The sequence below is a fragment of the Rhinolophus hipposideros genome, assembly GCF_964194185.1.
Source record: "Rhinolophus hipposideros genome assembly, chromosome: 15".
Classification (NCBI taxonomy): domain Eukaryota; kingdom Metazoa; phylum Chordata; class Mammalia; order Chiroptera; family Rhinolophidae; genus Rhinolophus; species Rhinolophus hipposideros.
Window position 1 is genome coordinate 65,063,614 of NC_138061.1, and position 15,805 is coordinate 65,079,418.

The window sequence follows — 15,805 nt, forward strand, 5'->3', positions numbered from 1 at the left end:
CACATCCCCATAACTTATTTATTTTATAGCTGGGGGTATGTACATTTTAACCCCTATCCATTTCTCCGATCCCCACTCATACTTTTAACACTGAATATAATAATATAGTTTGTACTCTGCAGCATTTAGAACTGTCTTCTAGATCTTAACTATTACATAAACTCTTTAGGGCTGATTCATGGTATCTTGCTTTGTTTTTCCCTCGTGATATTTTGTCTTTTAAAGGCTCTGTAATGTGGGGCTCTGGAATGTCATAGTACTTCGTTTCAAAGCCAGAGAGTTACTGAAACATACTGCTATTTTTCCAAAGTGAGTGGATTGGATACATCTATTTTTAGCCACTCTTTTTCCTAGATTTTAGCTAAGCACTTAGCATTTAATTTAGAAGTGTGTTTAATTTATTATTATTGTTATTATTTATTATTATTATATCATCCCCTTTATTATTATTATTGTTATTATTATTACTGTTATATGAAATAGTATTATAACATCCCCTTTAAAAGACTATTGAATTTTTAACCGTTTTTTATAACCTTTTCCTAAGGTATTCCCATCTGTCAGCAGCACTTAATTTGGAATAACATGGAACTTGAAGATGATTATTGCTTGAATGATTACAAGTGAGTGTATGAGCTGTTCCATAGACATTCAGTATTACCACTTCATATGCCAGTGTTTTTCTTTTGAATCATGTCTCTTTTCTTATGAATAGTTCTGATCCCTAGATTTCAGTGTCAATCCAGAACTTTAAGATGTGTTGGCTCAGTGCCCCACACTACCCAGTTCTTGTCCTCTGGTTCTTTGTTTTACCTTTTAACTGTTCACACCAAGCTAATTATCCCCTGCCTTTTTAGAGCTTCCTCTTATGATCTTGCCTTCCTTGCTCCTTTCTTTGAATATTGACTCATTACCACCTGGCTATGTCATTTTCTTTCTGTTTTCACAAGTATTGGGTGAGAGAGTACTGCTCTTCACCAACTCTCATTTTTCCTTAAGCCCTCCCTTCTGTTGCCAAGTGACCAGGTGTTGTAGACACACTGTCTGACCATTTGTCCGTCTTCCTCGCTTCTCTCACATAATTCTTAATTCTATCCTTAAGAAAAGAGCAAAAGGGTCAGAGGCGATGTGGAATAGCTGGAAGAACACTGGGAGACCTTGTAGATTTGCTGTTTTCTGTCTTCTATTTTATTAAATATATCTGCTATTTTCTAACTCAGGGTCTTGGATAAACTTCTTTTCTTCTTCGGGCCTCTGTTTCCTTACATGTAAAATGAAGAGGCTAAACCACACGATCACAGAGTCCTCTCCAGTAATTTTATTCTGAAATTTCATGTCATATTTAAGGTTTAGGAGAATTTGCTCACTTTTTCATTATTTGCACATGTAAATAAATTAACATTTTATGTTTATGCACAATTGCTATATCTATTTTTATATTTTAGAGAGTAGGCACAGTGCCTACTAAAGCAGCACATAATTAACACTGAATGCATTCTGATGATTGTAGTTTATTTTTATGTTAATTATCCGCAGCATTTCAGAAGGTTATACCTTGAAGCTGGTACTGGCTATGCGTGGAGGACCTATAAATACTAGAAGAGGTAGGCATATGTTAAAGTTACGTATGTTAAAGCAATTTGACAACAATAATCTTTAAGTCAGTTGGTGTTTTTATATGTTTTATATTTAGGTCCTCTTTCTGTGGTTAGGTCTGAGAAGAGCCACATTTGTTACTCTAGGCATTGTTTTTTAAAGCCTAAAATTCCAGGAAAATCTCATGATTCCTGATTCAATCCAGGGATATTTAAAAATAAAGTTCACCGGTATAGGGGAGGAAAATGGAATGGTATAGTAAAAATATGTTGTTATTATTGTGTTCAGGTTCATTTCAGTCTTGTTGCTTTTTTTAATCCACTGAGTCTTCAACTCCTGGGGTAATGATTGTTATAGAAAATTCCAAAGATGCCTGTTAGCCTGGTTTATGATGCATTTGGGTTTCATGGATATTATCATGCCCTGTTGAATCTTTTTTCAGAATGTGGGCGTCTGGGAGTCTATTCATTCATTCAGTAAATACATTTGGAGCCCCTACTAGGTGTTCAGTGCACTGTTCCCTGGGAGAAAGCATCCTGCTTCATCACAGTGCCCACTATAAACATGTAGAAGTTGATGCCATTTCAAGTGCTGGAGGGAATAGGGCAGCGCGGTAGAATCTGCGGGGGCTGTACAGCAACGTGGTAGAGTGGAAGCCAGGTAGTCGGAGGGTGATTGAGGAAGGGCCCTTGGAGACGATGGTGTGAGCAGACACTTGGTTAACAGGAAAGTTCTAAGCATGGGAAGAACTGGGTGTGTTCCCATTGTTCCCTGATTCAGGGATGTCCCATGAATCCCCACCAAACAGGTGTCCCCAGACTGCTCAGAGCAGTCCTTCTCTGTGTGCCTCGTTCGGGAGCTCCTCCTCTAGCCACGAAACAGAAGGTTAAGTATTGATCCTACTGCTGCTTCTTTGTTCCACAAGTCAAATTTTATCTCTGCTTCATAATTTTGGTTAGAAGATAAGGTTATTACCATCTTTTTCCTAGCAAGTTCAAGAGTGTTTTGTGAGATACGTTACTTTGGCTGTTGAACTCTAATGTTAGAGCTGATAATTAGCATTCCTAATCTCTGGGACTTTCTATTAACTTGACTTAGGAAATTGTCCTCTGTGACATAAGGTGATGTTTATAGTACTGATTCTGCTGGTAGTGTAAAAACCTAACGCGTATACTGAGCCATTATGGTAAGGTAGAATTATATAGTGTTTAATAACATGTGAACTCCATTGTGTTCTATTTTTGAAAGCTGGTTATTTGTGTATAGTATTGTTTTTAAACCAGGGGATTTAATCAGAAGACCTACTTTTCTTACTAGGACTAAAATTATTTTATGTTGATGAGGAAGAGTGTAGGTGCTACGGAGTCTGAGTTAAAAATGTATGTATTTTTAAATCTTTTTTAAAAAGTGAAAATGAAAGGCATCACTATCTTTTGGTAGTTGAAGCTTAGTAATACTTTTTTTTCATACAGCTCTCTGTGCCTTGTTAGTAAATTGAAAAATCAGCACCTAGAACTTGTCTGTTTTTTTGATATTTTAAATTAAATTTTTAATCATTTTGCCTTTATTGATTCAACTTTTTTAAAATTAAAAGCTTGCTGTTGTCTACCTTACATCATTGAAAACTTTGTGAAAAATAAAAACTGTATCCAGATCTAAAACTTCATATTGTATTTGAGAAACCGTATTTTTTTAGCTGTTTAGTCTTACTTGAAAATTATGGTTTAGAAAGTACCTTTATCATATGAGTTCCAGTAATATTTAGCTTTTAAAATTGTTTATGAATGAACCATTATCAAAACAGTGTAGAAAATACTTTCTTTTCTAAAACTAAATTTCACCCTAACCTATATATGCAGCGTTTTATACCTGATGAAATCTGAGTGATTTTTGTTATGAAAAAGCGTGTGTGCACATACACACATGTGCGTCCAGCCTCAATCCCAGCAGCTCCCTAGGGAAGGCATACTTTGTTCGTTAAAGCAAGGCTTTCATGTGGCTTCAGTAACGGCAGTAGCATTACTAGTAGTTTTTTATTTCTTACCAGTGTAATGTAGAAAGTATAGTATTAACTTAAAAATGGCAAGAACTTCTTTCAAAAATGTCTTTTAATATTTATACATTTTGTGTCTATGAAAGAGTCCATCAAAACATCCGAGTGTTTCTATAAAATAATCTAAATTTTATTGTATTTCTAAAGTTTCTGTGTTTTAGTAGTGGTGGTATTGAATTTAGGATATGGGAACATCTTGAGTGTTTTCACCTTACTTTCAGAGTTTAGCACTTCTTATTGCTGTAATTTTTTTTAAAGGGTAGTGCAGCACTGTGATTCTGTTAGTAATTAAGCTACTTGAATGAGAGTTACGAAGTTTTACAAATTGTTGCTTCTTCTAGGAAAGAGCATATGTTTCTTCAACTTGACATGAGTGTCTTTGGAAGCGAACTTTTCCCCCGTAACCATAACTTAGACACCTAAGTGAGGGAGCGATTTCTTTAGGCCCATTCCTACCACAGGAGCAGGAGCTGCGGCTGCTGTGGACGAGAGCGGGGTGTAATGATGGCTGCATGTCATTCAAACCTGAGGACAGCTCTGGCTTCTATAGCCTGCGGGCAGTAGGGGCTCTACCCCGGTGCTTGTGCTGACGGGACATGGATGCTTGGTAGGACACTTGGGGTCCTGGGAAGGTGCTTTCAAATAACAACATTCTGACCATTACACACATTGTAGTTTTAGTACGTGAGTGGCCCCTTGTCTTCTGAATTATTGTGTACTGTTAATTACCTAACTGCACATCAAGAAACAGCTCTAAGAAGGATCAGCCTCTATACAAAACCAGAAAGAAAGAGAGGGATTCACTTGCTTCTCATTTCTAATAGATGTCTCCCAATTATGTGTGTGTTTATTTTTTAAATGTAAAGTAAGTGGGATTTATATTGCTTTTAATTATTGATTGTTGGAACCAATATTGGAAAATATAGTAAGCAGAAGGTGTCAAGTGAGAACAATCATTGGTAATTACGTTGTAGAATCAATAAATATATAGACTCTAGTGGCACAGAAAAACCTCATTTATTTTTGTACGTAACAACATAATAATGCATTTCATTTCTTCAATATTAATACAGCAGAGGGAATGCTGTGTTCATTATAGAAGACCAGAAACTTCTTTGAAGAATATCATGTATATATTGTATACACAGCATTGTTGTTCAAATTCAGCTCTTTATATCCTGTCACTGTACCAAGATGCATAAAACTTGATATAAATTGAAAGCCTGTTTATTAATTTTTCCATTTATAGTTCCTATTGAAGATCCACTTAGGGAGATGGCTGAGTACATGGATTCCAGTCAAGATGAGGTCTGGCAGAAGACCTCCTGCAACAAACAAGTTACATTTTTGGTATACCGAGAAGGAGATCAATTGAATTTCTTTCGTGTAGTAGATAGGGGAGATGGCACTTTAACACCATTATCTGAATCTTTAAGGTAAATAGGTTTTCATTTGCATGTGTCACTTAGAAAAGAACATCATATTATACACTCTGTAAACCTTTATGTTTACCTTGTGCTGTTAAAATAATGTTACTATATTCATGAGATTGACTAAATTCCATGCATTCTTCCCCAACTGCCCCCCAACCCCAGGTATGTAATTCTGAAATTGTCCTTCATATGATTAATGCTAAGTAATTTCTGAAACTGAAAATTCTCTATGGAATAGGATTTTTTTCATACAAAAGATTTATTTCTGTAACTTTATGAAATTCTAAGATGCCTACTACATTATGGAGTCTTATTATAATAGTGTGTTATTATACAACCTTGCCATAATAGAAAGGTTTGAACCGAAAGTTGCTGTCTTTTTTCAAAATTTAACTCTGCTGCTTAAAGGTGGATAAATCTTACTTCTTTAATCTTGTTTTCCAACTCTATAAAAGCGGGAGGAGTTGTTGTATTACTTATAAAATCAGAAGGAAACAAGCAGAAGGTACTTAGCTAGGCAACAGAACAGTTAAGGAATTGGCCAGGGCAGCCTATAAGTTTCTTTGAATCCGATTTTTCAGACCTCTCACTTAAGTCACTAAACACTGCTGAGCTTTTTTGTAGACAGTCTCGACACTAGGCACTGGGTTACAGAGATGATTATTCCTTTATTCCTTTCTCATGGAGCATGCAATCTGCTATAAATAGTGTCTGTAATATACTTTTGGCAATTGTTATAAAAAAATATCAACATCTCTGTAAAACCAGATGAGAAGGGCCTTTATTTTGCCTGAAAAGTAGGGAGTTAGGGACAACCTCTGAGAAGAAGTGACCATAAAAGAGGAGTAGGAGTTTGCCACGCAGACAAAGGAAAGGTCTTACAGGTCACTAAATGTAATCCCACAATATAAAAAGCCAGTGGCAAAACTCTTCATAGAAAAGATAACTTGTAATCTGGAGAACATTTTCTGTGGGGTAGGAGTCTGGGCACAGTTTATGTGGGTGCTCTGTTCAGGGTCCCACAGGCTGCAATCATAGTTGGCAAAGGTGCGTCTTATCTGGAGGTTTGATCGGAGGAGAGAATCAGCTTTCACATTCATTCACATTGTTGGCATAATTCCCTTCCTGGCAGCTCTATGACTGAAGCCCTGGTTTTCTGCTGGCTATTGGGCTAGAGGTTGCTCACAGCTGCCTTCTGACTAACTCACAGTAACTAAATTTCTGTGAATCTGGGGCCTAAGTTCCATCTGCAAATTCCTTTTACTTTTGCTCTGTTCTGTTGGCTACATGTAAATCAAAAGTCATGGCCACAGTCAAGGGTAGGAAAGTGTACGGGGCGTGAGTAACGGGATCGGGAAATGCGGGGCTTCCTGTAGGATTCTGCCCACATGGACTGTTATGCAGAAGGAAGACTAGACTTATCCATTGTGGCCACAGAGTGTACACTGTGACAAGTGGGTGCTGACTATTGACTGTAATGTGTCAGGATCTGGTCAGCACTACAAACGTTGCACAAACATGTGAGCTAGAAGTCAGGATGAGGGAGCAATGAGGGGTGCAGCCTTAATCCAGTGTCTCACTTGGACCGTGGGTGTGACTTCTTCATACCAGTGTCTATATGTGCTAGCTCACTGATGTTTGGGTGTTCTTCCCCAAGAACATCCTCTGTTGGCACTCCTTTCCTAAGGGAGAGACTATACGCTCCTTAGCTTAGTATGTACAACCCTTTACCACCTGTCATCATCAGTTTCTCAGTTCTCTTTTATTATGCCATGTTTTTGCACATCTATTTCCCTTTGCTTGAAATGTCATGTCCTCCTTTTCTTCCAATTTTTCCTCAGCCAACTTCTGGTGTATTTAAGATTCAGCCCAAATGTTGCTGTGGATTTCAATTAAAATTTTATTATTGTTTCTCTCTAGGTCATTTTTTTGTTTGTTTATTTTCTTCTTTCTTTCTATTCACCTACCAGAATCGGACAAGGAGTAGAGTGGGTAAGAAAGCAGAGTAAAAATCTTTTTAGTCATACCTTGAAGGACGTTTATTTTGTCTATTCTACAACAGGGGGCAGGAAACTCTTCTGTAAAGGGCCAGATAGTAACTATTTTAGGATTTTTCAGACTAAGAGATAAAATCAATTGTACTTGTATAACAAGAGAAAAAAATGTCCACAAAATTTTTACTGACGGAATTTAAACTGTAAGAATAAAGAAAGAGAGAGAGAGAAAAAGAGAGAGAGAGAGAGTGTGTGTGTGTGATTCAGGTCTACTAATGAGAAGAATGGAATTCTTTTTGTGGGAGTAATATTTTACTTAATTGGGATAGAAAGCTAGTGTTGCCTGTCAAATTTGCAAAATCATTTCCAAAAGTTTATCTGTTAATATTGATCTGTAGTGAGATTTTATGTACTTTTTCTTTGAAATGTTCTTTCTACACAGATAGATACTACCATATACTGATACAAGTTCACGAGCACATTCAAGTTCACGAGCACATTCATTACCTGGAAGCATTCATAGAGTTCTCTTAGTCTTCCCTTGCTGTTTCCCTTTAGCATGTTGTTACACTGAAGATTAATTACTTTCAATTGAAGATAGATGAAGCTCCTTTAAACAGATTTTGAAATGTGGAAATTTCCATTAACTTGCAATGAGGTATAAAAATGCTGCTGCTAGTATATTTTGAGCTCAGAAAACATATCTGCTGCAAACTTGTGTGGGAATGGAGATCCCACTTAAGTTTTTAGCTTTTGAAAGCCTGACATTTCATTACATGAAGTTCACAGTAGTACTAGTTGTCAAAACAACATTATGCAGTATAGATTTCTTACATAAGTATGGTTTTGCCTTGTCATTTGAGGTGGAATTCATTAAGAAACATTATCAAGCCCACAGGAAAAGCTAATTTCCAAAGGCATTTACTGTTTGATATTAGCAGTTGAGGGTGGTTCTTTTGTTTGGAAAATTTCAGTGTCAGTCCTGAGCTAAAAGAAAAAGAAAAATCACAGAACTGCTACTGTGAAGTCATTGAACTGACGGTTAAGTTCAGGAGACAAAGAAAGTTTACCCTTGACATTACTGGTTCAATAATACATGGTAGATTTAAATATTTGCCACAGAATACCTGCTGATGAATAATGCAGTGAGTAACCATAGGTTTTAAACACCTTACATTTTCATTAGCTTTGTAAATTTGTTCAACTAAACTTTGCTTTTTTTTTTGTTCTACACATATTTTTACTCCATCAATAGTAGGAAATTTCACTACAAGTTGTACTGAATTAGTGCTTTAGCAACTTTCAAAATAATCTTCACTGTGGTGGTTTTATGCAGTCACTAGTTCTCAGTCACTTCAAACTTGGTATTGATGCCCTGAATAAACAAAACAGCTACACAGTATTGATAATTTACATTGACTCATCAAAAGCCAAGAAAACCAACTCGAAATCACTTGCCTTATTTTTTAATTGACTATTTTTTTTTATTATTTTGTTTAAGTTTATTGGGATGACAATTGTTAGTAAAATTACATAGGTTTCAAGTGTACATTTTAATTGACTATTGATGTTGCTTTCAATGTGAACTTTTCGAGAAATTGTTCTTGCTGTAGGAGTAGTCTTGAAGCAAGTTACTTTTGACTGGACCCATTTCTTCAACCACTGTGATCAAACATGGTTTAATTAATTCACTATTAACAAACAGATTTCCTTGCTTGGCTAGTAAATAAACCACTTGGAAACTTATTTTGGTTGCAGTCTCATTTTAATTTTTGTGAAGAAATTCTACTATGATGAGATATTGCATTTTAAATTTTCTGATTTTTTTGACCATTGCTTTCACGCAAGTTGAGACTATTGTGATGAGTCCCTTAGTCTGGTAATGTCAAAATATGTTGTTTTTCTTTAGCATAGCTATAGTGTCATTGCATAATAAACACAATGCTTTGCTGTTTACTTAACAACAAATGATTCGCTCTCTACTGTGCCTTAAAACTGTCACATTTGAAGTCCACTCTTCTCTTCTTGTTTTGACATGTTAGGTACACACTGCTAATTTTTTTTTTAAAGTCACTGTACAGTGATACGCCTGGCACGCAGAATGCTGTTGAATTATGACTATGTCACTGTGATTTGTAGCATGCCAAGCCATAGTGCAAAGCAATGAGAACCACATCCAATTTCTGTTGCAGCTACTCACTCTGCTATGGCAGTGCAGTCAGCCATATGCAACATGGGCATTCCAATAAAACTCTTAGTGACACAAGTTTGAATTTCATATAATTTTCACATCTTATGAAATATATTTTTTTATTTTTTCAACTATTTAAAAATGTAAAAACCATTCTGAGCTTGTGGGGCACACAAAAATAAGTGGTGGACTGAATTGGCTGGTGGCTGTAGTTTGCTGACTTCTGTTCTAAAAAGAAACAGAGATAATTGGGTATTTATTTGATTCATTTCAATACAAAATCTAGTATCAGTCATTTTTAGTCTCAAATCTTTTTAGTTAATCATGCCACCTTCCTGCTTCTTAAAATGGAAAGAAATAGGAGGAAGCATTTGCAAGACTTTATTAAATGGTAACATATCCATGAAAGTCACATGAGGACATGGCTTCATGATGAACAATATTCATGTTCAAATAAATGATGTTACATTTGTCCATTTCTTATTTTTTAATCATGTTATTAGATTAAGAGATTTAGAGAAAGTTAAAATATAAGCATTCAAGAAAATATTTAGGTAATTATTATGCTTATGTGAATTTTCCATGCACATATATTAAAATTTTGATTTTCTCTTGTTAGAAAAAGAAAATATTTAGAAATTCAAGAAAATATTTTGGATACTTAAATATGAAGAAAGATATTTTTGGGTTAGACTTGTTAATTACTATGTTATCCTTGTCCAGTTACATTTTTCCAATTCAAAAACATTGTGATTGCCATGAATCTATGGTTTGTGAGAGAAAAAGCACAATAATGTGTTTTTTTTTAAAAAATAGGTGAATTTAAAAGTTTCTTTAAACCTCCGAAATGCATCCAATGAAATATTTATCATGAATTTACTTTTTACATACCTACACACATGTGCGCATAAACGTGGAAACAGTAAAGGACCAGTTTTTTTGTTTTGTTTTTGTTTTTAGGAAGGTTGAGTCAGAGACCTCTTTCAATATTCAACATAGGTACTTAAAGTTAAAACACCACAGGGTATAATGGAGAAGTATTTAAAGTTAAAATATTGCAAGGTAACCAAGAATAGACTATACTTGTGTCATTCCTTCCAATTCTAAGGGTGAGCTGGCAAAAATCTTCCTTCAACTCTCCTTTTCAGGTGTCATTAACTTCAAGACGAGCCATCATATACCCTAAGTTCTGTCACTTTTTTTGGTACACAAGCATGGGAAGCAACAGGAAGTAATATCAAGAATAGATTTTGGAACCAGACAGATGGGGAATTTGAATCTTAGGTCCGCCACTTACTAACTCTCCCATCTTGAACAAAATCACTTAACCTCTCTCAGTTGCAGTTTCTTCATTATAAAATGGGATATAATGTCATCTTATATAGTTTTTGTGAGGATTAGAAATAATATGTGGAAGTACCTGGAAGAGTAGGCATTTAGTAAATGCTGGCAGTATTAGTGTTGTGCCCGTGGTGTCAGCTTTCCTAGTGTAGTAGGCATCTACAATAGGTCGTGAAGTGACGGTCACAAGGCAAGCACTAGGGACTGAACTGTTTGTGGACATCAAGTCCTGCTGATAACGACGCCTGCTGTTCATGGAATTAACTCACAATTTCAAAATGTCGTCAGTTTCACCATACAAAATTTAGGAATGAGGTTTTCTACTCTCTACTTTGCTTTTGTGTGGTGGCAGTATGTGCTTCAGATGTGTTATGGAATGTGCCTTATTAAGGCTATCCTAAATTGTTTCCATTTCTTACCACCATATAAAACAGGAAATCTTATTAACCCTCTTATTCTTCAGCATACGAGGTGTGATCAAACAATACGGTGAATGTTTAAATAAAAATGATTCATTACAGTAAAAGACACATTGCCATTAATACCCTCAAAATACTCCCCCTCGCTTTGAACACACTTATCCCATCAGAAAGTTCTTGCCACTTTCTGAAGCAGTTCTGGAAATTCTCTTTCGTGAGTGTCTTTAATTGCGTTGTCGTAGCTGCTTCAATGTCCTGAATCATTTTGACTTTGGGAAGGAGCCAGAAGTCACACGATGCCAGATCCAGTAAATAAGGTTGGATGAGGACACACGGTAAGGTTTTTATTTGACAGAAATTGCCGTATACCAGAAATGATGTGTGACATGGAGCATTGTCATGCTAATTTATGGCACACTTTAAAACACACCTTCTCTCAACCATAGCTCACACTCGACTGACTGCACCGAACAAGTTGAAACTTGCCACACACTGTTACTAAGGTTTGGTGCACCGTTTCCTGTATTGAAGATCCTGCCTTTCCGTTGGATGACACTCCGCAGCAGCATTCACCGTCTTTTGTGATCACAATGGAAAGGCTCCGTGTCACACATTGCTTCTGGTATGGCAGTTTCTGTCAAATAAAAACATTACGAAGTGTCCTCACCCACCTTATTCACTGGATCTGGCACTGTGTGACTTCCTGGCTCTTCCCCAAAGTCAAAATGACCATGAAAGGTAAATGTTTTGAATCAATTCAGGACATTGAGGCAGCCACAACAGCACAACTAAAGACACTCACAAAAGAGGACTTCCAGAACTGCTTCAGAAAGTGGCAAGAACGTGGGATAAGTGTGTTTGAAGCGATGGGGAGTATTTGGGAGGGATTAATTAATGGCAATATGTCTTTTACTGTAATAATTTTTTTTAATTTAAACATTCACCGTACGTTTGGATCACCTCATAGATTTATAAGTAAATCAGGCACAGTGACTACTAATACACATTCTTTTCTGCTCTATTTAAAATTTTTGTCATTCAGATATCCTGAGCTTATGTTTTTTTCAAACCCTTAGTATTGTAATTTTCCCATTATTAAAAAAGCTGAATGAAATTTCAGTAACATTTGTATTCAGTTCAACCATTATCTATTGAATATGTGCCAAGCACTGTGCTGGCTGCTAAGACTAGGAAGATGACAAAGCCTAGTAACTTCTTTCAACTTATATTTGGCGGAGTGAGAGGGGAAGACAGACATGTAAGTATAAATATGAAGATAGTGCGATAAGTGCCATTATGTTATACAAAGAGAAGGGACTCCAAATAATAATTATGTTTGCCATGATGATTAATCAGTAATTGAAATGTTTTACGTGTTTAATAATTTGTGTCATGACTTGCCTGGACTGTCTTTTCATTTAAAATCTATGCTACATTTCTAAACACACTGAGAAAACTCTTAAGTTATCCATATTTTTTTGTTCTTCTTTAAGAACAGAAAATGTTCTGATGCCACCTGTGTACGAATTCCTTTTTTTTAGTGAGAATACTCTCAGGATGCATAAAAATCTGGACTTCTCTTCTGCGTCAGTTTCTTTTTCATTCAGGTTAATGGGAATTTGATCAGCTTGTAGACTAGGTTTCAAAATGATTAGCCTTGACTGATAAAATGAAATCCAGTCATTCTGGTGGAAATGTATTTTGCTTCTTTGAGAATGATACAGTAGGTGCCCAAAGATCTCCACTTTTGGTATACTGACTCAGAAAAGCTCAGCTGTACTGGAATTTTTAGTAATGCTAGATTATATTTATCACCAATTATTTTTTCTCCTAAAATATAGCTTTGAAATACATGTGCCTTGAATTTACATTGGCAAGATGGATTTATTGTTTCGTCGTTAGCAGTGTCTATAGTTTCTGTTGCACATAGAGTATTTTTCGTCATTTGGCAAGTATCAGGCCTGTTTCACTAGTGATTATCATTTTCTTTGCAGTGGTGGTTCTGTGTGTAATTTATATACTGATGAGGATGAAGAAGTTGAGCCTTCTCCTTCTGGGCAACAGATAATTGAAAATTCAATAACTATGAATAAGATGAAGCTGCTGAAGGCTAAGATGGAGAATATGAACCTCAGCAAAAAGGTGAAGCTGCTGGCCCTTGGCCAGGCGCCGTCCAGTTTGTCTGCACAGGGCTCACAGTCTGGGGTCTGCTGGTAATTGTGAAAAAGTACTTATAAAACATCACTCATCTCGGGTTTCTGGCCTCAGTTATTTATTGAGGCATTAAAAGTGATGAATTGGTTTTTAGACCAGCAACACATCTAATGTGATTATACTGCACTTAAATTAATTAATGATTTTTAAAAATTTCATAGTTCTATAGCTAAGAAAGATAATAAGACATAGCGTACTCTTAATCTTACAGTTACTTTTTAAATGCTCTGTTCATGTGTACTTTCTATGAACATCTTCTCTGTCTGGGCGTTGGTAAGGAGTGTGTCTGGGATCAGCTTTACTACATATTGTTAGTGTCTGAATGAGAGTTGCAGTTTTTATTCATTCTTACCAATATTTGGTACAGTCCTTCCTTTTTATTTTTCATTCTGGTTGATGTGTAGAGCCATCACATGGTGGTTTTAATTTGCATTTCTACGACCAATGAAGTCGAACACCCTTCATGTGTTTATTGGGTATTTGGATATCCTTTTTTGTAAAACGCCTTTCAAGTCTTACCCATTTTTCTATTGGGTTGTATGTTTTTTGCTTATTGATTTTTCTTTGTTAGATCTGTATATATTCTGGATATAAGCCCTTTGTCTGTGTGTGTGTGTTTGTGTCACCACTCTCTTTATTTTTTACTCTATTAATAGCTCCTCCCCTTTTCTTTATTGCAATATAACACATACATATAATAAAAGTCACAAGTTTGTAATCTACAACCCAAATTAAAACGGACCTCTTTTTCTCTCCGGTTTTCCTTATAGCCTTTTGAAATCAATACCGACCTACCTCCAATCCCAGAAATAACTACTATTTTTATATTTACCACCGTAAATTAGTTTTTCCTCTTCTTGAAATTTGTGTAAATGAAATATAGAATATTCTCTCTTTTGTTTCAGTCTGGTTTCTTTTTCTCGACACAATACTTTTGTGATTCATTGTGTTGTTATCAGGTCCTTCTTTTTCACCGCTGTATGCTACTCCGTGGTATGATTACACTTCCATTTATTTCTCTCTTCTCCTCTTGACAGACATTTGGGTTGTTTCTATTCTTATACATGTCTTTGCACATATGTACTCTTTTCTTTGGGGCATATATCTAGGAATGGTCTTGTAGCGATCAGGTTGGTATCGTTAGCTGTTATGCCAAACACTTTTGCAAAGTTTCTGAACCAATTTATATTCCCGTCAGCAACATTAGAGTTCCAGTTTGTGCCACATCCTCACCAACACTTGATATTGTCAGTCTTTTTCATTTTACCCATTCTGGTGGATGAGTCGTGGTTGTCATTTACCTTTCTCTTATGAGGAATAGTAAGTTTTTCGTATGCTTTTTTTAAAATTAGAGATTATTGGGATGACAATTGTTAGTAAAGTTACATAGATTTCAGTGTACAATTCTGTATTACATCGTCTATATATCACGTGGTGTGTTCACCACCCAGTCAGTTCTCTTTCCATCACCATATATTTGATCCCCTTTACTCTCTTCTACTACCCTCCACCCTCCTTACCCTCTGGTAACCACAAAACCATTGTCTGTGTCTCTGTGTTTCTTCATTTGTCTAGTTCCTTTGTTGTTTTCAGTTTTATATACCACATAACAGTGAAATCATATGTTTCTTGACTTTTTCTGTCTGACTTATTTCGCTTAGCATAATCTCAAGATCCATCCATGTTGTCGCAAAGTTTGCTTCAATAGATGATTGGATAAAGAAGATGTGGTATATATACACAATGGAATACTATTCTGCCATAAGAAAAGATGAAATAGTATCATATGTTGTGATGCTGAATTTGTACCGACAGTCTTTATATCATGTAAACCACCATCATCTGTTTAAATACATCAGTTTTTAAAAATTTTCTTGTCAAATGCCCATTCAGGTCTTTTGCTCATTAGGCATTTTTATGTTAGGGATACAAGTTCTTTGTCAGACGTATGATTTACAGCTATCCTAACACTGTACAGCTTCTCTTTTACTTTCTTATTCTTTTAATAAGTATTCTTTATTTTAATGTGTCCTAACTTATCAGTTTTCCTCTAGTGATTATCAATTTTTGTAATCTTTAATGAAGACTTACTTATCACAGTGTCTTGAAGACATGCCTCTGTTTTTCTCCAAAAGCTCTATGATTGTTCCTTTTTCACTTCAATTTACAATCCGTCTAAAACAAAAACTTTTTTTAATATAATGTGAAGTAGGGTGAAAATAATTTTTTCCAGATGGACAACTAGCTCTATTAAAAAAAAAAAACTTTTCCACACAATCCTAAATGTTTATGTACTTAATAACAGAACTTCAAAATACATGAAGCAAAAGCTACAAAGAGAAATAGGCAATTTCATAATTATATTAGAAGGTTTCCATACTCCCACTCTTAAAAATGGACAGAAAAAGACAAACAGAAAATCAGAAGGGATGTAAAAAGACTTGGACAATACTGTTAACCTCCTTGCCCCAGTTGACATTTATAGAATGTTCCATAACGATAGTAGAATATACATTTTTAAAAAGTGCACTCAGAACAATTTACTAAGATAAACCGTATTGTAT

The 15,805-nt window shown here is 35.6% G+C and overlaps 1 protein-coding gene across 5 annotated transcripts in view; it reads left to right on the forward strand.

Moving 5' to 3' along the window:
* ZFAND4 (zinc finger AN1-type containing 4) overlaps positions 1–15,805 on the forward strand; it is a 103,322-nt gene that overhangs the window by 57,862 nt on the left and 29,655 nt on the right. For 2 of the 5 annotated variants that reach the window (XM_081075246.1, XM_081075248.1), the window contains 4 exons: positions 548–623; positions 1,537–1,604; positions 4,899–5,085; positions 13,022–13,169. In XM_081075246.1, coding sequence (XP_080931372.1) covers positions 548–623; positions 1,537–1,604; positions 4,899–5,085; positions 13,022–13,169 — 479 coding nt within the window. The remainder of the gene's footprint in view (positions 1–547; positions 624–1,536; positions 1,605–4,898; positions 5,086–13,021; positions 13,170–15,805) is intronic. The other 3 variants (XM_081075249.1, XM_081075247.1, XM_081075250.1) reach the window with 3 other exon arrangements.